Source organism: Artibeus jamaicensis, unplaced genomic scaffold (genome assembly GCF_021234435.1).
Source record: "Artibeus jamaicensis isolate MK-2021 breed Jamaican fruit bat unplaced genomic scaffold, CSHL_Jam_final contig_781, whole genome shotgun sequence".
Taxonomy (NCBI): domain Eukaryota; kingdom Metazoa; phylum Chordata; class Mammalia; order Chiroptera; family Phyllostomidae; genus Artibeus; species Artibeus jamaicensis.
Genome location: NW_026521968.1, coordinates 8,044,601 through 8,067,324, shown reverse-complemented (window position 1 = coordinate 8,067,324; position 22,724 = coordinate 8,044,601). Strand labels below are relative to the sequence as shown.

The following is a 22,724-nucleotide window of genomic DNA, read 5'->3' as shown; positions in this document are numbered from 1 at the left end:
CCTCCTCCTAGCCTCCTCCCTACCTTGGATTCCATTACTACATGCCCCCCCAAAATCTGGCCAAGTGACATGCAACTGAAGATTAAGAACTTTTACCAGCTTCCACACATGAAAATGTTCTTCTTCATGCAAAAGGTTATAATGAATTGGGATGTATTTATCTAAAGCAGGTAGTTTCAAACTTTCTCCAAAGGAACCCACAGTAAAGAAGTTACTCTCTCTATCAGAACCCAGAACACATATCTACAACTTTAGTTTCAAGAATCAATACTCAGAGTATCCCATCCATCACAACAAAAGGACCCCTTTTGTGCACAAGGCAAAGCCCTACATCAACAGAATAAACCAAAACATATCACTACCCCTCCAACCTCATTTCTTCCCACCAAAGTACCAAAAACCAAAAGGGGGAGAGTAGCAACACAAAGCAAAATCCAGTTCACTTGGTCGTTTCCTCTTTATTGATGTGCCTCCTACCTTCTCCAACAATTTCAGGCCCTTCCATCTACCCCCCAAAAAAGGTAGTGAAAGGAAAAGATTGCTGGGGTCTGAGCCCCCTGGCAGTTAGAAAGGGAACAGAAACCAAAACAATCACTTGATGTGACAGAGATGGACAATCAAGTGTAGAGCAAAAAAGGATAAGGTGGTAAAGAAAGAGGAAGGAAGGAGAAAGGAGAGGTACTAGAAGCGATCTTCTCCATTGACCCTATTGCTAAGAGGTTCTGGAGAAGAGCCTCAAACATTAGGAAGTGCAGGTCCGAAAGAGAGGTCAAGAAGGGGGGGGGCCACCTCTCTTTGTAGAATGGGACCCCCCCACCACAGGCGCAGCAGCTTCACAGGCCATAGACACTTTCATCACTGTAGGCAATGTATAGAAAGAAGTCTTCTTCATGGTGTTCCTGGGGTGAAAGCAGAAAACAATGGTACTCAGGCATCTGGCCATTAGTTACTTGACCCACCCACTGCCCAAATATATTCTTCAAAAACCATTTTTTCGAAGAACCCCAAAACCAGAGCCCTCACTTGTTCCAGGACCTGTCAGCCTAACAGCATTCTCTAGGAACACCCCTAGACAAAAGTAAAAAATAAAAAAGACCTCCAATCCTTCTCTGTAGTCTTGGAATGACAAGGGAACTAGAATTGAGGAGAATCCATTTCAGAACATATGCTTCAGCTCGCTATTCTCCATTCAGTCTCCCACTACCCTGTCCAAAACCCCAACCCAGAACTACCTAAGAATTTTAAGGCCAAAGGAGAAATTGAGAGCTAAGCTAGCCAGCTGGTCCAAGAACTGCTGACCTAAAACTTTCTTCCACTCAAGTTCTTCCAACTCCCTCTCCAAAGTTTCCACTACTTCCCAGTCACCATACCTGGTATAGTTGACCCATCGTGGCACTGGTGGGTGGAATGACATTGTTGACAAAGAAAAACAAGGCATCCTCAGCTCGGAGATGAATTCGCTTCCGGATCAAGAAATAGAACTGACCAACTGCCAAAAATACAAAGTCTGATAAACTCACAAATATCACAAATGCCCGCAAAAGAACAGCTGCTATTTGGAGCCTCCTCCCACAGAGAGCAAACCTGGATATTGGGGTCAGGTCCCCACCTGTGAGATCAGAAGGCACCAGGTATTTCTTTTTGTCCAGGTCTCCTATCCGAGCTTTGGGAGCCTTTTCTACTATCACCTGATAAAGGAAAAATAAAAATTAGAAGACATTAGATATTACAGCCCCACAACTGTAATATCTAATTCCACCTGTCAGGAATTCAAGCAACAATATACCTAGCACCCAAACCTACTCCAAATTAATTTCTCTTTGTCTCTGAACATGCTGTGTAGCCTTGAGTAGACAGCCGGAGCCCACTGACTCGACTTACCTAAACCTCCCGGACCCTGACTAGGGGGGATCATAATAAACAACTATCTTAAACAGACGAGAATCACTTGTATAGCCCAAGTACAGCTTCAATCTCAAAATCTAGCCAGCTGGGAGGAATGACCATGTGACATTCAGACTGTCAAATCCTTATAGCCTCCAACTTGAATCCCAAGGCCTATCCCTCCCATCTACACCCCCCTCACCCGCAGCTACTACCACTATCCCCTTTCACCTCCAGTTCCAAAGACAACAGTTTCAGGATCGTCCCCAACCCCACCAAGGCCGACAGCCTGATGCCTGTGCTGCCCGCTCCAAACATAAGCCCAGGCTGTGGCGTCAGTGCCAGCGCCCCGCGCCCTCGGCCCTGGCTACCGTCCTCACCGGGACCCGGTCGGGATATTTCTTTCGGATCTTCTCGCCCTCAGAGCGGCGCTTCTCGAACGGATGCTCCTCTTTATACACGAACTTCATCCTCCCGGGAACCGGGCTGGACCGGACTGGACTGAGGGAACCAGGGGGGAGGGGGGGAGGCCGGGACAGGGGGCGGTGGCAGCGACGACGGTGGCGAAGGCGCAGGCGGATTCAGCGGAGGGATCTCAGCACTTGCGCCACTTCCCTATTCGCCAACCCCGCCCCCGCCCATCAAGGGCCGTCTTGCTTGGTAGTTACGCTACTGGCGTAGCAGCTCTAACGCTGCTAACTTTCCACCACCTACCGACACCTCCCCCCACCACCATCAGCGTAATCACTTTGGAATCTATTTGTGGGCTAAGCCGGCGACGTAGCAAGGGTAGTTGGTGTTTCTACCGTGGAAAATAATTGAAAACCCATTTCCTAACCTTCCCCCACAAAGGTAGGGATAAAAAGCAGCTAGGAGATAGTAATCATAACTTGAGATTCAGCTCGCCACAATTTCTTTTTGTACATAAGGTAAAGGAAAAGCTAAAATAATTACAAGGGCAGCTACTCACGAATAGCTGAATAACTATTACAAGGGCAGCTATCGGCCGTGCTGATAAGCTCAAGACGGCCGTTGACACCAAAACATAGTAGTACCCAAATGGAGAAGGTGGTTCGGAAATATAGGGCAGAAACTAAATACAAGTTTGGACAGACGCACAGAAAGCTTAGGTTTCAGTAGAGTGAACCAATAGGGATTGGCGGGTAGGTCCGAAAGGTGGGGACTACATCAACGCGGAGGAACACTTCCAGCACTTATAGCAACAGAATCATGTGATCTGAAAGGGCGGAGCATCACGTGGCGGCTGCTAAGGAAGTAGAGCCGGCTTCTGGGAGGAGGACCCTGAGGGGTGGAACCTGCAGCTGCAGGAGCGGGAGCTGGAGGCTAGCAACCCAGGAAGAGTAAGGCTGGGGGCACTGGGTGCCTGGCGGAATAGCCCGTTTAGCTTGTCTAGTCAGCCCCCCTAACTGGCTTCTTTCCAGCTGTATGCCTTTTCTAGCATCTAGGTTTCTCCTCCTTTCATATATCTGTGTCCTATGGCTCTGAAAACTTCAAGTTCCCTCAGGCCATACAGTTGTCCTTTCCCTCCCAGCCAGGATGCCCATCCTGTCAGAAACATCCAATGTGGTCATTCACTACTCCATCCTTGCAAAGCCATCACCACCTATCCCCCCTACCAAGAGCAGTCTCTCCCCTCAACTTCCCAAAACCCCAGAGAAGGACCTGGGGCAGCTTTGGTTTCAAAGTTATAATGAATGGTTTAAAAGAGAGAAGGGGGAAAAAAACAAACAGTAAACTGGTTACAGGTCTGAAGGAGTCTAGGAAAGGAAAATATAGAGAAAAGTAAGGGGGTACAAGTTTGGGTGAAATCCAGTGGCCCAAATCCCGGCTTCCCACCCACAACCCAGCCCTTGGAGTGAAGAATTAGATCAGTTTTGTACAAGAGTTTTTTTAAAAAATCAAATCACAACAAAGCTGACTTGGCTTCTCTCTGAGCCTCCCAGATTATTAAATGTCTGTCTCTCACTCTGGCCAGTCCTCTCTCTCCACCACAGACAGGGTTTCAGCTCTCCTAGTCCTCCGCTCATGACCCAATCTGGGGTTTCCAGGGAGTGCGAACACGAAGTTAGAGAGAGGCTGCTTCACAGTCTGGCCCATGTGTCCATCCAGACTCCATATGGAGTGCAGGGCTCCCAGGGCAGAGGGGCGGGAGGGGCAGACCCTGCCCAGGCAGTCCTCACCATTGGACAGAGCATCAGACAGGCATCCTGAGGCACGCCCTCCCTTTCCCCCCCACCCCAACTCAGGTGGAGGGGGAGCAGCTGTCACCAGAGCCTATGTTGGTGAAGGTTTCGGCTCAGCACAGAGCGAACATCAGCGGTGAACCTGGGATGACAATAACTTGCATTGGTAGAGTCCTTATAATTCATATCCCCGCACTAGTGTCAGGCAGCCTCACTGGAGACGTGGGGCAGTCACCATTTTCACATGATGCAACTGAGGTTTAGTTGGCCCAAAACCCAAGCCAAGCACTGAAAGTGATCAACTTTAGAATAAGACCTGGGTTCAAATGTTAAATGCTGAAGGGAAGAGAGATAAGTAAAACAGGACACACTGTTATTCCCTCTTAGGACTCCCCCACCACGTCCTTTCCTCTGAAATCTAAGTGTCCAGCTACCCTTACCTGAGGGCATCCAGCATGGGAAGCAGGTTAAGAAGGGCGGTGTCGCTGGGGTCACTGAACCAAGACTTGATGGGGATGGCATTGTCTAGATTGAGTGAAAAATGCGCATGAGAAGAAACAAAGAATTCAAGAGGGATGGTGTTTTTTCTTTTTTTAATTTAATTTTTTTAAATTTATTTACTTATTGTTCAAGTAGTTTTCTGTTTTTTACTCCCATCCCAGCCCACCCCCCCAGTGCTCCCCACCTCCCTCCCATTTCCACCCCCCTTAGTTGTTGTCCATGTGTCCTTTATACTAGTTCCTGTGGTGTTTTTTCTTTTATTTGGGAGTTGGGATCATTTACTTCACAGGGGTGAGCAAAAGTAGGTTTAGTTTGAGTAGCATTCTTTTGACTTAATAAAGCTATTGTAATAATCGTAACCCGCATGTCTTTTTTCATATGAACTACAAACCCACTTTTGCCTACCAATATGTTTCTCACCACCACTCACCCACCCAAGTCAAAATCTAAGCAAAAATTTTCCTGACTTACACTCCAAAATTAAATTAAATTTTAATCACCATTTCTTCATAGTGTGAAGCTTCTAGTCAAATAGTGCCATTGTATTTCACCTGAACTAAATCTGATTTATGAAACGGATATGTGGGGGAGGGGGGGAAACATCTCACTTAAAAGAGGAACAATACCATCCTGACTTACAGTAGAACAAGATACCCCAGTTCCATGCATTCAAGATACCTCAGAACCACTTCCTCGTACTGCCAGACTCACCACATTCCCCCATACCTGGATGGCTCCTGTAAGCCCCGGGGGAGTTATCCAGGATCACAATGCTGGAGAGGTCACTGTGGACCACAGAGAGGTCCTTGATGTAGCTGCCCAATTCCAAAGTGCAGTGCTGGAAGGCAGGGTGAGCTGGGTATCAAAAGGAGACTCTTCCTCTGATTGATCCCCCAATCCTAACTACACCATGGGCAGCCAAATTCCAACAAAGAAGATCACGCAATATGCCTCCCTCATGTCCCCAGAAGGTCCCATTCCAGGACAACTGCTTCAAATTCAAATCCCTCCCTGGTGGCCTGCCTCCAGAGCTTCAATCTTAGACCTAGATTCTAGCCCCTTACCTGTCTGTAGTATCTTCTCTTGAGAATGCTTCTGCTATTGTCCAGTTTATCTGCCACAGCAGAGCCATAAATCTCCATGCTTGCTGTGAACACTACCAGCTCATACCACTGGCTTACCTGAAGTAGACAGGGGAAGAAGGAGGTGACAGAAGAGTGATCATTCATTTATTTTATTGTTTTTAAAGATTTTATTTATTTTTTAGAGAGAAGAGAAGGGAGGGAGAAAGGGAGAGAAACACTGATGTGCAAAAAACATGCCCACAACCCAGGCATGTGACCTGACCAGGAATCAAACCAGTGACCTTTTGCTTTGTGGAGCGACACCCAACCCACTGAGCCACACCAGTCAGGGCTCATTTACACATACTGTTCCCTTTAACTAGAACTCTAGCCTTGTCATTCAGGACACTTAGCAATTATCAAATGTCTCTGAGGACACAAAAATTCTGAACTCAAGTGTCTTAGGTACCAAACACCCTTAAGATTCAGAGATGTAAGAACAAAAGAGCAGGAAGCCTGTGAAAGAATAGTTATACCAGCAAAGCAAATGAACCAAAACTACCAAAAGTCATTCTCCAACCATTCCACAACTTCCCTTCTCCAAAATTGCCCTTACCCATTTCTCCTCACCCCTTACTTCCTCCAAATCTTCTAAATTCCCAAAACCCTAAAACCATTCCTTCATCACAGAGCTTCCTTTGGCTTCTGCAAACTCACCACTTCTAAGAAGAAATCCACATGGGGCCTCTTATGTACAAAAAACCGGACAGGATGTTTGTCTATTACCACCTGTAGAGGAACAAGGAAGGGCTGGGGGAAGTCCTCAGCACCACCGTACCTAAATGATACCCCCCACCTTCCCACTGCTTGCTTCCCTTCTTCAGGCTGAGGCTGGTACCAAGGGATGGGGATGGGCATAACACATTCTGGGATTAGAAAAGGTCCAAGTACAGTAACAGACATAATGATTCCACCACCTTCCACCCCTACACACCTTGAGGATGAAGTCAGGAGGTGTTCCAGGTCGTACCGTGGGCCTCAGAACCCCATCATGATGGGAGTGAATAAGTGTCTCATCCAGATCCAGCACCAGAATCTTCCTCTTCACCTGGCCTGAACCACAACAGGAAGGAATAATACCAACCAACCTCCAGCCCAGACCTTGAAACCTACCTCACCTTAAAGGATCTCCCCAGCCAGCACACTTACCTAGCCGATTCCGGGACACAGGAGATAATGGAAGGATATCATATCGAACAGTCTGGTACTGAATCACCTGAGAACAAGACAGGATTAGAACACTTGCCAAGGAAATCTTCCACAGTAACAACAGGTAGCACGTGTTGAACATTTACCGTATGTTGGGCACCATGAAGTGATGATTTAGGATTATGTCATTTATTACTCAAAACAACAACAATAATAATAGTAATAATAATATCTCTGTTTTAAGAATAAAGAAACTGAAGCTTGGAGAGGATAAATACCTTGCCTAAGGTTACACAGGTAGTAATTATCTTATTTAGTTATTTGTCCCAATTAGAATAAAAGCACGGATTTTGTCTCCATCATGGCTGTATTCCTAGAACACTGTAGCAGGGGTGGTCAGTTAATATTAGAATCGATAAAATGGTGGAGCCAGGATTGTATCCTGCAGTCTAATGCAAGAACCTACTCTCTTAACCAATATATTATTTTGCTACACTGAACAAAGAAATGCACAGCTCTCCCCAACTCCAACCTGAGGATTCTTTGTGACAACTCCCATCAGCCTGAGATTCCTTAGTGGACACAGAATAGGAGTCAAGGGAGGTCCTTGGATCCCTAGGCAGAACAGAAGATGAGGGAATCCAGGGGTTGTCAGGTCAGCTAAGTTCCTCTGGCTAGGGGCCACCAGGCCTATCTATTTTAACCAGCCACCTGTCCATTTCTGTCTCTACTAGCCAAGTCACAAGTTGCAAAGAACCTCAGCCCTTTGAACAGCCTCCTTTCCTGGTACCTAGGGCAAGGCAGAGGACACCGGAAAAGCCCCACCCACCAAGCTGACTAATAGGGTGTGGAGATGGCCAGAGTGCAGTAAGGGCTGTGAGAGGTGAAGATGGACCAAGGACATCACGAACTCAGCCTTCCAGTTTCTCCAAAGACTCTTATTTCTAACACTCATATCTCTTCCATGCAAAGCCTGGCAATTCCCTCCTCTGCTCTTTTCTTCTAAGGCACAAACAAATGCTCTTCAGTCCATTCATAGGCCCTCAGCCTCACGAAAACTAGACTTCCCCTTGCAAACCAAAGAGCCCTCACCCCTCATCCCAAGGCATCTGCCCTTCTTCTCTTCCTGGGCCATGATGAGGGCAGCAATAGCTCGGGTATCCTGCCCTGCTATCTCGGGTTGCACATACTGGGCATGTAGGGACTGCTCCAAGCAACTGCCAGAAAGGGGGTGGGGGAAGAGACCAGATTGTATGGGAAGGGAAGACAAAAGGCTGTGGGGTCAGTGCCACTCAAAGGAAAGCAACTAGTCTCTGGGTGGCCAAAGACTGCTCCCTGCACCCAGAACAAAAACTGATGTGTTAGAGGAAGAAGGTAGGCTGCTTAGAGCAAGTCCAGGCAAAGAGGGATGGCAAGTAACATGTGAAGAAAACCCCAGGTGCTAGCTCTACACACATATCAACATCTCTGACCCCAAATTCTTCTTGGCTTCTAACTCTTGTCTCAGAGGTAACAGCCCTGCTTACAACCATGACTACCCAGAACAATTCTCACGCTAACTCAGGAAGTGGAAGGAGTAGAATGGTAAAAGAGACACTAAATGCAAGGCCAGGCCCATCCCCCCAAATCAGTAAGTCCACTAGCAGTACCACCCAGGGTTTTCTGGAAATTCCTTGACCTAAACAGCCCCTACCTGGTTTTATTCTCTCAGTTTTTACTAAGGTATGCCAAAGAGTACAGACCAGCGAAGCCCAGCTCACTTAATTCTCCCCAGTTATGATGAGAACACAAGAACCCATTCATTACACAATGTTAGCCTAAGGAGCTCTGAGTTTGGGAAAAAGCTACAGGGGAGGAAACCCAGAGATACTTGTATACGTGCACAGTTTCCACTGCCCACAGTATCCCTCACAATGCTAGGGGTCTCAGGGGTGACTTGCCCTGGGATTCTAGCCTGCAGCTGACAAACATGGTCTCCTGAATGAAACACTCTAACTTCAATGTGCTCCTTTCCACTACTAAAGAACCCCAAAATAGAAAAGTATCTTAGTCCCAGGATCTCAGTAAATCCAGACACTCACACTATGAAGTAAGTTTTCTGGGCCTTTCTGGAGGAGTTCCCTTCGTGCAAACCTGAGGGGTTTCTTCTTCAAACCCAGGGCTTTTCCTGGGTTTCCATTCTTGTTTGTCACATATGCCCTCCCACCCACCTCCACTCTTGACACATAAGCCTGTCTCTCCCTTGTTATATGACCAAACACACATGGAGTTTCCCTAATAACAGGAGGGTCTTTCACAAGCCGACATCAACAGATCTGCTGCCATCAAACAGGTGTTCCCTGCCTCTCGGTTTCTTCAGCAGCAACTCCAGCTTTCTTAAGAGCGCCCCACCCACCATCCTGGCCCCCAAGAGTTGCCAAATCCTGTCTTTAAGTTCCCCGATCTCCGTTCTTCTACAAGGGTCTCCCTTCTCCCCTTCCCACCACATACCTTGCTAAAGGTGCCCTAACTGTTTAAGGACACAAGCCACCGCCAGGACCAGAGGCCCGACACTTTCCGAAAACCCGTGAGCACCGCAGACAGAGGTCCCTACCAAGACCAGCGCCCACCCAGGCTCACCGTGCGGATCTGCCTCCGCAAAAGGTAAATGAAGAAGCTCCACAGCTTGGCGGCGAAGGCCACGAATGTGCGCAGCCCCAGCAGACACTGCGTCCGCATCATCCCGATGACCCCGGCACCGCCGGCCCCGGGGCCCCCGCGGCCCAGCTCCGCCAGCCCCCCGGGGGCAGCCCCCCGCCGCCGGGAGGGGGAACGGGGGCCCCGAATGGCAGGAGAGGCTGCAGAGAGGGGCACGGAGCGGGCGGCTCAGACAGCCACCCCTGGCGAGGGGAAAGCCCAGCGGAACCAGGAGCTAGGGGACAAGCGTGGGCAGCCCGCAGGGGCCCACATGGGCAGGGAGTGGCACCGACGGCTTCGCGGAGATTGCGGGCCCAGGTAGATCGGGATAGGACGGGGTCCTCCGAGACCAGAAGGGAAGGGGATGGAGAGTTGGGGGAGGGGGTAATGGGGGAGGGGGCTAGGGAGAAAGAAGGGGGAGGGGAAGGAGGAAGCGGAGGGTGGCCCGCTGCGCAGGCGCGCTAGGGGGCTGCCCGCGGAAAAGGGGCGGGCGGGGGCCGCGGCGCGCGATGGGCCGCGGTGGCGGCGTACGGGCAGGCTGAGTGGGGGAGTGGGGGAGGAGGGGGAGGGGGAGCCGAGAAGCGGGGATGGATGAACCGGAGCGGCCTCCCCCTCCCCAAGGTCAGGGATCCCTTAGCCGCTGGGAAGTGGGGCCGCAGTTTCTACAGCTGGATTTCCCACTCTGATAGGCGCCATTTTATCACCCAAAGGGCTCCCTCCTCCTTCCTTTCCCCCTCCTCTTCCCCTCTGACACTACTTCCGGTGGTGACGTGTATTCATTTCACCGGGAATTTGTTCGAGACTCGGTCTATGGGGGTGGGGATGAGGAAAGGAGAATGTACCCCCCCCCCCAGCAAGACCGCAATACCGCGCAGGCGCGGAAGGTGGCGATGGGGCGGGACCTGTAGCGATTGCAGGCCCTCCCTGGAATGGGGTGAATTGGGCAGTGATGTCAGTTGACCCGGAGTTCGAGCGGACTGATGGGCTCGTGCAGCGGTCCCCCATTTACAACTGCTCTTGCCGCCCTAGTCACTGTAAAAATGTGGAGAGGGACGTCGTCCGTACATCCGTACGTTTCTGAGCCAGGGCTTGGGATAGGGCCCCTCCACGTGAGCCGCCTTGGGAACATTGAATTTATGCACCTCCCATTGCTGACTGCCAGGTTTTAGTGGTGGGAGGAATCATGAATGCCCCGCCCCTTTCCCCTGGAGGGGTGGAGCAGCAGGCCGTGACGCCATCAAAGGGCGTCGGAGAAAGGCCTGGACGCAGGTTGAAGATGTTGGAGTCTGTGTTAGGTCTAGGCGGCTTGGTGCTGCTTCGGGGTGAGGGTCACAGGCCTGGGGGCTTTGGAGCCGGGCTTAAAGGGTGGAAGCGAAGAGGAAGGACCAAGGGTCACTGGCTAGGGGCGCGGTTGCAACGGGCTCATGAAGGTGGAAACCTCTGTTCTCATGCTGTTTATCCGTTTCTCACTCTTCCCCAGACTCTGTGGAGTGGGAGGGCCGCAGTTTGTTGAAGGCGCTAATCAAGAAATCTGCGCTGTGGTGAGTAACCCGCAGCGTCTTCCGGTCCTCCGCGGTACGGAAGCCTGGGCCCCCACTCTGACATTGTTCCTCATATGTGCCTCAGTGGAGAGGAGGTCCACATCCTGGGCTGTGAAGTGAGCGAGGAAGAGTTTCGTGAAGGTTTTGACTCCAGTATCAATAGCCAGTAAGTACAAATTGGAAGAATTAATTGGATGTGCGATCTCTATTGCTAAGGAATGTCCCTTACAGCAGCAAGCAAGAACCTGGTATGTAGTAGTAGTTACTTATTCATTGAGTAAATGGATATGGGCCTTTCAGGAAGCAAGAATTAGTAAGAGGAATGTGGAGTGGTGCGTATCTGGAGAATCCAAAGCAGAGATAATAGAGTGAGAGAGAAATTAGAGGGTAAAGGCCAACAGTACAGTTTAACACTGGAAGCTGTCCTGGAGAAGAAACATAAACATGTTCTGCCTCTGTGTTACTCAGAATCTAGTGAGTTTAATTCAGACATGGATTCCAGACTTGCATCATCGCTTAACTGCAAGCTCCTGAGGGACTTGTCCTACAGGCAGAGGGAACAGCATACGCAGAATTAGGGAGATAGGGGACGGCATACCTCTTAATGAAGGTGGAAGAGTTTCCTGAAATCAGATTTAAAAAAATAAACCTGATAGTGAAAGGTCCGAAAAAGAATTTAGATATTCGATTCCCAGTCAGGGCACATGCCTGGGTTGCAGGCCAGTTCCCAGCAGGGGACGCATGAGAGGCAACCATACGTTGATATTTCTCTCCCACTCTTTCTCCTTCCCGTCCCCTCTCTCGAAAAATAAATAAATAAAATATTTTTTAAAAAAAGAATTTAGATATTGTTAAGGTAGTGGGGAGTCATTTTGAAAATTTCGTAGGGGAGTAGTACCATCATTCCTGTTAGAAAGATTCAGTGACTGCATTGTTGAGAAGGGTTGACAGGGGTCTGGAGATAAGGACACCAGATGGGAAGTTGTTGCAGTAATCCAGGTTCACTTGGGTATGTACTGAGCACCAATTGTGAACCAGTGCTAAGCACTGGAGATACAGCCATGAATGAAACAGATACGATTCCTGTTCTAATGAGTCTTAGAAAATAATTGTAGGAGATGACAGAGGCCTGGCTTGAGGGAGTGGCAAAAGGGATGGGGAGTTTAGGACAAATGTAAGAGGGCTTTAGCAGGTGGACTTCCAGGACTTACAGATGTGGGGTAAAGGAAAGCATCCAGATCAGGAGGTCCATGAACCCACCTATGTTGCCTGGTTAAGAAGGATTACTTCCTGGTCAGGGTAGCTCTGTAGATTATAACAGTTTATATCTGTTTGTCCAACCTTAATTTTGAACCAGCCATTGTTATGTTCAGATGACATGCGCAAGGGAAGCAGAAGATAGAAAGGTGTGTAGGAACAAGTTCTGCCACCATGAAGCATTCCCAGGATTTTTAGCCCACACCAGTCTTTCCAGAATTGCTGTTTTATATATAGGTAGTACCACATAACTTAATTCTTGGTAGTACCACATAACTTAATTCTTGACCTTTGTTAAGCTGTTCTACACGCTGGACCATTTCTCATGTTCTTTCCTTTCTCTTTTTCCATTCAGAGAATGGTACACTTTAGGTGCCACTCAGGATATATTTGACAGTGATGGTAGCTGACCTATTTATCAAGTATTTAGTGTGTCTCAAGCACTGTGCTAAATGTCAAGAGTTTGTATCCCTCTTTTACAAATGAAGAAACTGAGTCTTAGGTTAAGAAATTTATCCATCAGGTGACCTTGGGCAATTAGCAAACTCAAGCTTGGAGCTCAGGACTGTCTAGTGCCAAAGTCTGTGCACTCATCGACTATATTCTACTTCTTAGTATCTTTCATTGGTATTCAAGAGATTAGTGAAAATTGAGAAGATTGAGCCACAGATACCAGAGAATGAATTTCAAGATTAAGGGTAAGTGACAGTATTATGTTGTCTTTTTTTTTTCCCCCCCTTGCAGGCTAGTTTACCATGACCTCTTCAGAGACCCTCTCAACTGGTCAAAGACTAGGGAAGCCCTTGCTGTGGGACCCCTGGGAGTCTTGAGAGCCATGTGCAGGAGGATAGGTCCTGGTCCTGTCACCATTGCTCTTGATTCACTTAGCTGGCTGCTGCTTCACCTTCCCTGCACCACACTCTGCCAGACGCTGCATGCTCTGAGCCATCAGGACTCCCGCCCTGGTGAGACTCCTCCTCCATTACTTCTCCTTATACATCTCCCCCTGCCAAGGAATGTGCCACTTTCCACCCTAAGACAAAACATACCTTTATACTAGTTCTTGACTTCTCTGTAATGCTACCCAGCAATCACTTTTTTTGTTTCCAAGTTTGTTTGCTCTTTTTTTTTAATCCTCACTTGAGGATAAGTTTCTTAATTTGAGAGAGACCTGAGAGGGAAACATCGATCAGCTGCCTCCCACCCCAATTGGGGATTGAACCTGCAACCCAGGCATGTGCTCTGACATGGAATGAAACCCACAACTCTTTTGGTGTACAGGATGACACTCCAATCATCTGAGCTGCCTGCTAGGGTTCCAAATTCTTTTTTAGTCTTCTATTTTATTCACTCATTCAGCAAACATTAATTTTATACAATGTGTCAGATGTAATTTTAGATAATGGGAAAATAAAGACTAACGATAGTCAGGTCCTTGTCTTCCAGGAGCTCAAAGTTTTATCAAGGATACAGACAAGTAAGCAAGCAATTACCAGATATTTTAATAAGAGCCATGATGATAAAGGAGCACGCAGACAACCTGAAGGAAGGAACTGTCTTAGAGCAAGAGATCAGCCCTGCAAATCTGGCCTGGCCCGTGACACTAGGACTAGCCTTGAAGTACAGGGTGGGGCAGAAAGTAGGTTTACTATTGTGAGTGCATGAAACAAGAGTTTATTCTTGTATTATTTGTTGTCTTACTTTCCATAGGAACAACTATAAACCTACTTTGACCCACCCTGCGTACTATGGGTATTAACAAACATGGGCTTTGGAGTCAGATACCTAGCTTTGTATTAAGGTATTTGATCTCTCTGCTTCAGTTTCCTTTGTAAAAGTGTGGAATTGCCACTTTTATAGTTCAGATACAGTCAGATGTCAGATATGAGCAACTTCACATGGTTCAGTCTACTAATACCTTTGAAGGATTGAAGTGTTACATTAAAGTGTTTAGTGCAGTGCCTGACACTCTAAATGCTGCCCCATCCAAAAAGGAAGGAATCAAAGGCACTGACTGGGATCTCAGCAAGTTCCAAAAACTGTAAGTTACTCAGTACGTAAGAGATAACAGGGACCAGATGATGAAAGTGTGAATTCATCCTGAAGGCCTGTGAATTGTAATCAGAGTGGTGCCTTAATCAGATTTACATTGGAATAAGAAAGTACATGAAAGGTGAGAACCGAAAGAGGCTCAGAGAAGGGCGTGAAACTGGGCAAAATATGTTGGGAGTGTGGCAGAGCTGTGATGGAATGGGGGCCTGCCTCTCCTTTTTTCCCTCTTCACTATTTGATCCCAGGTCTCAACTCTGAATGATGGTCCCTACTTCCCTTTCTGACCTATGTGTCTTGTCCCTCTGCAGGTGACAGCTCCCCAGTAGAACAGGTGCGTGTGCTGGGCCTGCTACATGGAGAGCTTCATGGTCCAGGCCCCATGGGAACATTGAGTGCCCTTGCTCAGACCGAGGTGACGCTGAGCGGTACCGGAAGCCAGGCCTCAGCTCACATTCTCTATAGGAGGCCCCAACAGCGTCCAACACATGAGGTTAGAAGCTCGGTAGGAGATTGGGGTCACAGAGGGGAACAGCAGTAACAAAACTGATGTGATGGAGCACTTTGTGCTTATATCATTTCATTATCTTCCCTCATTTAATCTTCACAGCTAACCTATGAGATAATTTTTCTTTTAAAGATTTTATTTTTAGAGAGGGGGAGAGATACAGCAATGTGTGGTTGCCTCTTGAGTGCCCCTTACTGGGCACCTGGCCTACAACCCAGGCATGTGCCCTGACTGGGAATCAAACCCAAACCCTTTGGTTCACAGGCTGGCACCCAATCCACTGAGCCACACCAGCCAGGGCCTGTGAAACTCAGATCCTGCGAGCTTAACCAATGAAAAATACTGCCTTCTAGGAGATGGAAAAGGAGAAAAGACTAGGACTGGTTACTAGGAGGGAGAAGGAACAAGTCCATATGGAACAGAGATGTTTGAAGGAGGGGTGAGAAGTGGAGAGCAAGAGCTGAAAGCAGCCATTTACATAGTTGATTAGGACCAGAGGTATTAGATGTATAGATCTCTCTGGTTTCTTCAGCAAGATGGAAAGAAAAACTTTACTACTCTCCTTTCTTCCCACCAGACTCATTGGTTCTCCATCCTGTCTGACTTCAGCCTGGATCTCCAGGGAGTGTCTCCCCTGAAGTCCCAGCCCCACCCAGATCCTCCTACACCCTTGGTATCTAAGTGCTGGGGCTGGAATGAGAGAATGGAGTTTGGGGTCTGGCGAGAATAAAAACACAGGTTGGGGGTGAAGTCAAAGATAACAGGAATGGGGCTCAGTGACAGCATCCTTTGTACCTACAGGTGGATCCCACTACTCACTTGACCTTTAACCTTCACCTGTCCAAGAAAGAGAAGGAAGCCAAAGATAGCCTGACCCTGCCCTTCCAGTTCAGCTCTGAAAAGTAAGATTGGGGCCTATGTACCTGGGTCCCTGAATTGAGCCCAGCATCTGGGCTTGAGAGGTGGGGCAACAACTAGTTATTGATTAACATATCAGACTTTATAGAGGTTGAAGTCCATCTCCAGAGCCAAGTCTGGGGAGTGGTTCTTTACCCACCTATAACCCAACAATGGCAAAGAGCCTTTGTCTCTTCTCTCCATTACAGCCTTGGGTCCCAGCTCCACAGTTGTCCCTAGAGCAATGTGGGTCTAGACTGAGCCAGACCAGACCCTCAGGAGATGTCCTGACCTCCAGGCAATGGTGCTAGGACAGGAAACTAGTTGGGGAGGGCAAAGGCAGGTTAGTAAGGGCTTAGGTGCTTGTTTTTAGGTGCCCAGTGTGTGGGTGGATGAAACAAGACTGGCAGGATCCTTGTCCTCAAGCTGCTAAGAATAAGAACTTAAAGAGTATTATTAGGGGAGCAGTGTAAGAGTATCTGTTCCAGTACCAAATGGTACTTCAGTAACAACTGAACCATGAGGTCAGAGAAAGGGACTTGGACAGAGAAAACATGGGGGACAAAGAGGGAGTCATAGTCACTAGGTACAGGGTATTCAGACAGGGCCTGTTACCCACCCTTCCCAACACCAATTCTTCTCTTATCTCCCAGACAGCAGGCTCTCCTGTGCCATGGTCTCGGCCAGGCTACCAGCCGAATCTTCTATGAACCAGATGCTTACGATGACATGGACGAAGAGGACCCAGATGACGACCTAGATATTTGACTGGCCATGAGATTTGATTAGACTGGGGTGGGTAGGGAAACCTTGGGCCCATAACCATCCTTCTATTGTTTGAGTTGGCCTTACCCTGTCCCATCTTTGTTTCCTCCATCTCTGGAGGCTCTTTCCTATGACTCATGAGCAGAGAGTAGCATCCAGTCAGGAGAAAAAGGATAGGAGTAGAGAGGAAGGTGAGCGACTAGGAAATCTGCCCCTTGGGCCTAATAAAGTTTTTTTTTGTTTTTAGTTCAACTAAAAAAAAGTGGCAGCTATTTACGCAAGAGTTGGGAGTGGAAGGGACTTGAGGATGGGGAGCCAGGCACCTAAGTGGGCCCAAATAATGAAACGGTGAAATAAGGGTGACCAGGCACATCATTGATACACAGTGTTTTGTTTTGTTTTGTTGTTTTGTTTTGTTTTAGCTGAACTAGGCATATTTTAGGTTCCAGACTCCCTGCAAGGATCTCAGTAGGAAGAAATAGGCCCTGAAGGGAGAAGAAAGAAGGCTACTCTCCAAAACATATTTTTTATTACTGTACAAAAAACACACCTACCCCTCTTTTGGTGTCCTTAACCCAGCCCCCAGGGAACTGTACATGGTGTGCAGGACTGCAGTGACCCTAAGGCATCTGCTGCACAGGCTGAGCTCTCTGCCCCAGGTCCTTTTCAAGTGTTTGGGCACACTCACAGGCTGCGAGGCTGGGGCAAGGGGCTCCCAGCTCACACGTACTCTTTGGCAGAGTTGGGCTTAGGGTAGGAGTGAGATGCACGGTACCCAGCTTTGCCCTCACTCCCAGGACAGGAGCAAGAGAGTAGTGCACCTCCCAAGAGAGTCAGAGCAGACCCTGCCCAGCCAATGAAGATGGCAGGACCAAACTCGTACCTGCGGAGAGAGGGGATTGGGGTCAGAAACCCTGGCTTGCCTCCCAACCCCAGACCTGTTCCTTTAGGAGACAGGAGTTCCGTACTTACTTAATATTTGTGGGGACCAAAGGGTTATAAAAGTCTGTGACAATCATATGACCATACCAGGAGCAAGCTGTCAATGCGGCAAGACCTAGAGGGGCAGGAGTATTAGATACTGTGAGACCCAAACCAGCACCTCGCCCACCCTCACTCTTAAAGAGTTCTTGAGGTCACCTTGGACCTGTGACTCACCTGCTACGATGAAAATGATGCCTCCTGTCATGGCTATACGGGCCTTCTTCACTTTGTCGTCTCCCCCACAACGTGTACACTTCATGCCTATTGTGGCCACAAACATGGCCAGGACGCCCAGCACTAGGGATACCACCATTAGGGCTCGAGTGGCCTGAATAGCCGCTGTGGGGAAGGGGGAAGGACCTTCACTGCTGGAAGTGCAGGCAGCCCTCCCTTGGCTCCAGCCTTCAGCTGTGTAACTGCCCAAGCTGCCTGTAGCGGGCCTGCAGTACACTCGGTGTCCACGTCCGGCCCGTTTGGGGTGGATCCCGACTCCGCGGCCTTCCAGCTCCGCCCCACCCTATCTCTGCTCTCGGACCCGCCCGGGGCGCCCAAGTTTCGATGAAACTGCCCCAGGTAGGGGGAAGGGTGAAAGGGGACAGCGGCGGAGCCTCCGCAGGGCCCACAAACAATGGCCCGAGTCCCAGTTCTGACCCCACTATGGAGGCCACGGGGTTTGTGGCTTCGTCTAATCGGCGGATAAGATTAGAGACCGCAGGCATCTACCCACAACTGACAAGAGCGCACACCTTCTCCGCCGCCGGATCCCATGGCCTTATACCCAAGCCACCCTTTGTCCAAAAGAAAAGATCGGGAGTGGGTGAGGCCACTGCCAGTTTAGGGCTGTAGGGAAGAACAGGCCCAGGACCCGGCCACCCCCTGAGGAGCTGGGCTCGGAAGAAGGATGCAGCGGGCTGGGTGCGGGCCCGCGTGTAGCCGCTGAAACCCCAACATCTTCACTGCCCTGTCCTGACTGTTTCCGCTCCCTCCTCTCCCCTTAGCCTCCAGGGCAACACCAGGTGTCGGGCCACTGGGCCCGGGCTCTGCCCAGCAACCGCCCGTTGACCTCGGCCCTCTAGGCGCGTCCGCCCCGTCGGTCTCACGGTCTTACCCGACAAGGCGAGCACCGAGTCGTACATTTTGCAGCTCATCACTCCCGTGCTCTGCGTGACGCAGTCCATCCACAGCCCCTTGTACATGGCCTGGGCTGTGATGATGTTGTCGCCCGCGTACGAACTCATCTGCCACTGCGGAATGGCAGTGCTCGCCACCAGGCCCACCCAGCCCAGCAGGGCCATGGAAAAGCCCAGCAGCTGCAGGCCCGAATTGGCCATTCCGCCTCAGAAGAGACTGGGGGCGCCGGGCTGGCCCCTCTGCAGTAAAGCAAACAAACTGAGGGGCAACCCCACAAGACAACTTGGGGTAGAGTTGTAAACTGCCCAAAGAGCAAAAAAATTTTTTGCCAAGTGACTGCAAATTTCTTACCACCCGAAGTAAACACGAATTGCCCCTCCGGCCTGGCGAGGGTCTCACAGCAGAGGGAGCAGACTACGTCGGGAGGACTAGTAGCCTACAAAGGCGACTCTCAAAGGCCAGGCCGTTCCCTCCGGCACTCTCGGAGACGCTACCCAAACAAAAGGTGAGGGGCCTTGTGGGCGGTCCTGGGAGCTGGAATTCCCCAAAGTACCCTCTGCTGTCCGCCCCGAGGTTAAGGTGCAAATAAGCAGCCGCGAGCGGGCAGATGAGGGCAGACAGGTGCGGCGCACCTGAGTATATGTAGGGCGTTGGTGGCGCGCCCCTGCCGGCACTGGGAACTCGAGGGGGAGCGGAACAGGAGGGGCGGCCAAGGGTGACCTGACGTCACCGAAGGGACACTCACCTGGGCCGGAAGTCCTGGCCCCAGGTGTAGAGGAAGAAACCTGAGCACCAGGGTCACGCCCCTTCACTTGCCCGTCTGTGACCGCAGGTGGGGAGAAGGCGGAGTTTTCTCAGAAGTCAGCCCCTCTGGACCGGACTTCGCTTGGGCACCAGGATACATACCCCTTCCCTTCTCCCCAACAGGGGTACCAGGGACACTGGGGAGCCAGAGCGCGGGGGACGCCCCTGGCCAGCCTTTGCGCCGCCCTTCTCCCCCCACCTCCCGCAGGGACTCTTAGCTTCAACTCTAGGTGCTCTTTGTCCTGCCCTACTTTACCTCCACCCCCACCAAGAAGGTGGGGGTGGAGGTACTTCCTCTACTCCTTTTTCTTGTCTCCTAGCCTAGCCGACTCCACCTTCAGGGACCCTGGCTCCAATTCCTTGGAATCTTACTTAGGCAGCGGAGTAGGAGTTGCCGCCGGGGTCCCCCCCGCTGCGGCGCACCCTCCCGGTCCCCTGTCGGTCGCCTTTCTACCCTGCCCTCCAACAGACACCCAGCTTTCAGACAAGACTTCCCACCTTCTTGCTCTCCTCCATTCAAATCCCTGACATGACTTAATGCCTGGGCCCTTAGCACCCCACCTCCCAGGTCACTATCCCCTCCCGCAAGGGTCCTTGTAACATAACCGAAGGAGGAAACCACTGAGACCAGAAGTCAGCAGAGGATGGGGAGCAGGGTAAGGCTTCCATTACAGCCTTGGCCACACCCGTCACTCACTCCCTTGGAGTCTTTTGAAACTCGTTCACCTTTCCCTCTTCTCACCTCCCTGCCCCCGGCTATGCACACATTTCTCTCTCATTCTGAGCTTGAACTTATTTCTATTTGGGTTCGTTCTCCCATCCCGTGCCCTCCCTAATATCTGGCTCTAAAGTGACTTGATTCAGCGCTCAGACTCTCGCCTCTTCCTCCAGTTTTGTTTTGTTTTGTTTTGTTTTGTTTTTCACTCTCTCCAAACCATTGCCCCATCCTTCCTCTGGATGTCTCTTCCCAGCGTCCCCCATTCACTCATTCCTCCCTCATCATTTATCATCTCCCCTTTCCTGCCTTTCCACTTCCTGTTCCACTTCCCTCTTTTACTTTACCTGTATTCCCTTCCTATCTCCAGCCCCTTAGACCAGCACCGCCAGTGAGCTTCTCTTCATCTTCCTGCCCAGTTTCTTCCCAATCTTCCTGTCCTCCCACCTTGTCACACACCCAGACTCGCACACATTTCTTATTGTCTCATTTTATTTTTCTCTCTCCTTCCCTCCCCCCAACTGTCTTGCATTTCCCATTTTTGTCCCTTCCTCTCAAACCTTTCTCTGCAGAACTTTCCTTCTTGAATTCAATAAACATATTAAAGGGCCCCTCATACTAAGCTAAGTAACCCCTTTTTTCTGTAAAATGCAGATTTTAATGAACTCTTTTATTCATTTTTTCCTACTTTTTGGTTAATGGTGTTTTTCAGAGGTGCTTTCCAGCTCTGAAATTCCATGTTCTTCATTACTTAAGTATATTTAACTTCTCTTAAATGAGATCAGGTGCATTCAGGGTGTTATGGCCATAGACTATTTAACTTCTCTTCAAGCTCACTGCCATCACCTCTTGCCTGGACACTGTAACTGCCTCCAAAGCAATCCCCCTGTTTCCCTTCTTGTCTTCCTAAAATCTAGTCTCTGGAAGTGACTTTTTTCCTTTTTTTTTTTATTTTAAAAAAGATTTATTTATTTTAAAAATATTTTATTTATTCATTTTTAGACAGGGGGACGGGAAGGAGAGAGGGAGAGAAACATCAGTGTGTGGTTGCCTTTTGTTTGCCCCCCACCGGGGACCTGGCCCACAACCCAAGTACCTACCCTGACCAGGAATCTAACTGGTGACCCTTTGGTTCACAGGCCAGTGCTCAATCCACTGAGTTACACCAGCGAAGACATGACTTTTCTTTAAAAAAAAAAAAAAAACTTAGATCTTGTCACTTCCTGTTGAAAATCTTTAATATCTCCCAGTGGCAGTCTTTTGTTCCTATTGCTCTACTAGATTTGGCAAATGCCATACCATGCCTTACCAGACTCTGCTTCAGCCAAACTGGTATCTCTCTGTTCTTGAAACAGACTTCCTGCCAAAGTGCCTTTGCACACCCTGTTCTCTATGCCTAGATGTTCTCCATTTACCCCCACCCACCTTCCTCTACCCAGCTAGCCAACTAATTCTTCAACAGTCAGCTCAAGAATGACTTCTCCTAGGAAGCCTGGCCTGACTACCCACCCTGAATTGAGTCAGATCACCTGCCGAATGCTCTGACCGCTACTTACACTTTGCTTTCAAAGCTCTTATCATAGTGTGAAACTATTTACTTTGTGTGGTTATTTATTCAATGTCAGTCTCCCACTGTACTAAGTTCCAAGAGGGCAGAGATGTGTCTGGGTTTATCACCAATAAATATTTGATGAATAAATGAATATTGAAAACTAACAATATTTTCATCCACTTGTTCAACCAGTATTTTCTGAGTGTCTATATAATGTGCCAGGCACCTGTACACTGAGGATACAGCTGTAAACAAGACACTGTACTCATGTAACTTAGATTCTAGGGAGAGGAAGCAGACCATAAAGACATAAACAAGCCCTGGTTGGTGTGGTTCAGTGGACTGAGCACCGATCTGCAAACCAAAAGGTCGCTGATTCAATTCCCAGTCAGGGCACATGTCTAGCCTGGGGCCAGGTCCCCAGCTGGGGTTATTCAAGAAGCAATCAATTGTTCTATCTCTCACACATTGGTGTTTCTCTCCCTCTCTCTAAAAATAAATAAATACTAAAAAAAAAGACACATAAACAAAATGGCACATGTTTTGAAGGCAATAAAACAGGTTAATTTGATATGTTTGGATCCACTCCAGAGTGAGGTCAGGAAGACCTTTCTAGGTAGGGCAGATAATGAGCCAGCCGTGAAAGAACCATGTTAGAGACAGAAAAAGCAGCAAGTTCTAAGACCCTGTGTTGGTTGCCCCTTTAAGACTTGTATTTTTTTTTATTTTTAAAGATTTTATTTATTTTTATTTTTAGACAGAGAGGAAGGGAGGGAGAAAGAGAGACAGAAACACCAATGTGTGGTTGCATCTCAGGTGGCCCCCACTGGGGACCTGGCCCGAAACCCAGGCATGTTCCCTGACTGGGAATCGAACCAGTGACCCTTTGGTTCACAGCCCATGCTCGATAAGACTTGTATTAATTTAAAGCAGGATTGCTAAACTTCACACTACTGACATTTGGAGCCAGATAATTCTTTGAT

General features: G+C 49.1%; 4 protein-coding genes across 10 annotated transcripts; 1 reads left to right on the top strand and 3 right to left on the bottom strand.

Moving 5' to 3' along the window:
* Positions 1 to 438: 438 nt before the first annotated feature.
* On the bottom strand, positions 439 to 2,449 carry GABARAP (GABA type A receptor-associated protein). Its single transcript, XM_037129195.2, has 4 exons — positions 2,265 to 2,449; positions 1,610 to 1,688; positions 1,371 to 1,489; positions 439 to 899 (listed from the first exon to the last, which is right to left on the bottom strand). Exons 1-4 carry the CDS (start codon positions 2,352 to 2,354, stop codon positions 834 to 836), a joined length of 354 nt encoding a protein of 117 aa, XP_036985090.1. The 5' UTR covers positions 2,355 to 2,449; the 3' UTR covers positions 439 to 833.
* CTDNEP1 (CTD nuclear envelope phosphatase 1) lies at positions 2,341 to 10,272 on the bottom strand. 4 transcript variants are annotated; one of them, XR_008392887.1, is made up of 9 exons: positions 9,482 to 10,270; positions 6,863 to 6,929; positions 6,648 to 6,766; positions 6,371 to 6,442; positions 5,654 to 5,770; positions 5,316 to 5,427; positions 4,529 to 4,613; positions 4,086 to 4,230; positions 2,341 to 3,576 (listed from the first exon to the last, which is right to left on the bottom strand). XR_008392887.1 is itself a non-coding variant. In XM_037129192.2 (8 exons), exons 1-8 carry the CDS (start codon positions 9,581 to 9,583, stop codon positions 4,170 to 4,172), a joined length of 735 nt encoding a protein of 244 aa, XP_036985087.1. In that variant the 5' UTR covers positions 9,584 to 10,270; the 3' UTR covers positions 3,578 to 4,169. The 4 variants fall into 4 exon arrangements, 2 of the variants coding, with proteins under 2 accessions (XP_036985087.1, XP_036985088.1); XR_008392886.1 differs by lacking the exon at positions 2,341 to 3,576 and adding an exon at positions 3,578 to 3,662; XM_037129192.2 differs by lacking the exon at positions 2,341 to 3,576 and having other exon boundaries at positions 3,578 to 4,230.
* ELP5 (elongator acetyltransferase complex subunit 5) lies at positions 9,272 to 17,747 on the top strand. Of its 4 annotated transcripts, none has more exons than XM_037129196.2 (8): positions 10,753 to 10,860; positions 11,019 to 11,079; positions 11,165 to 11,245; positions 13,081 to 13,301; positions 14,697 to 14,878; positions 15,471 to 15,566; positions 15,695 to 15,795; positions 16,444 to 17,747. In XM_037129196.2, exons 1-8 carry the CDS (start codon positions 10,815 to 10,817, stop codon positions 16,556 to 16,558), a joined length of 903 nt encoding a protein of 300 aa, XP_036985091.2. In that variant the 5' UTR covers positions 10,753 to 10,814; the 3' UTR covers positions 16,559 to 17,747. The 4 variants fall into 4 exon arrangements, with proteins under 4 accessions (XP_053528620.1, XP_036985091.2, XP_053528622.1 ...); XM_053672647.1 differs by having other exon boundaries at positions 10,777 to 10,860; positions 14,697 to 14,719; XM_053672645.1 differs by lacking the exon at positions 10,753 to 10,860 and adding an exon at positions 9,272 to 9,505 and having other exon boundaries at positions 11,019 to 11,245.
* CLDN7 (claudin 7) lies at positions 17,068 to 19,620 on the bottom strand. Its single transcript, XM_037129194.2, has 4 exons — positions 18,648 to 19,620; positions 17,714 to 17,878; positions 17,528 to 17,612; positions 17,068 to 17,438 (listed from the first exon to the last, which is right to left on the bottom strand). Exons 1-4 carry the CDS (start codon positions 18,868 to 18,870, stop codon positions 17,276 to 17,278), a joined length of 636 nt encoding a protein of 211 aa, XP_036985089.2. The 5' UTR covers positions 18,871 to 19,620; the 3' UTR covers positions 17,068 to 17,275.
* Between the last annotated feature and the right edge of the window lie 3,104 nt (positions 19,621 to 22,724).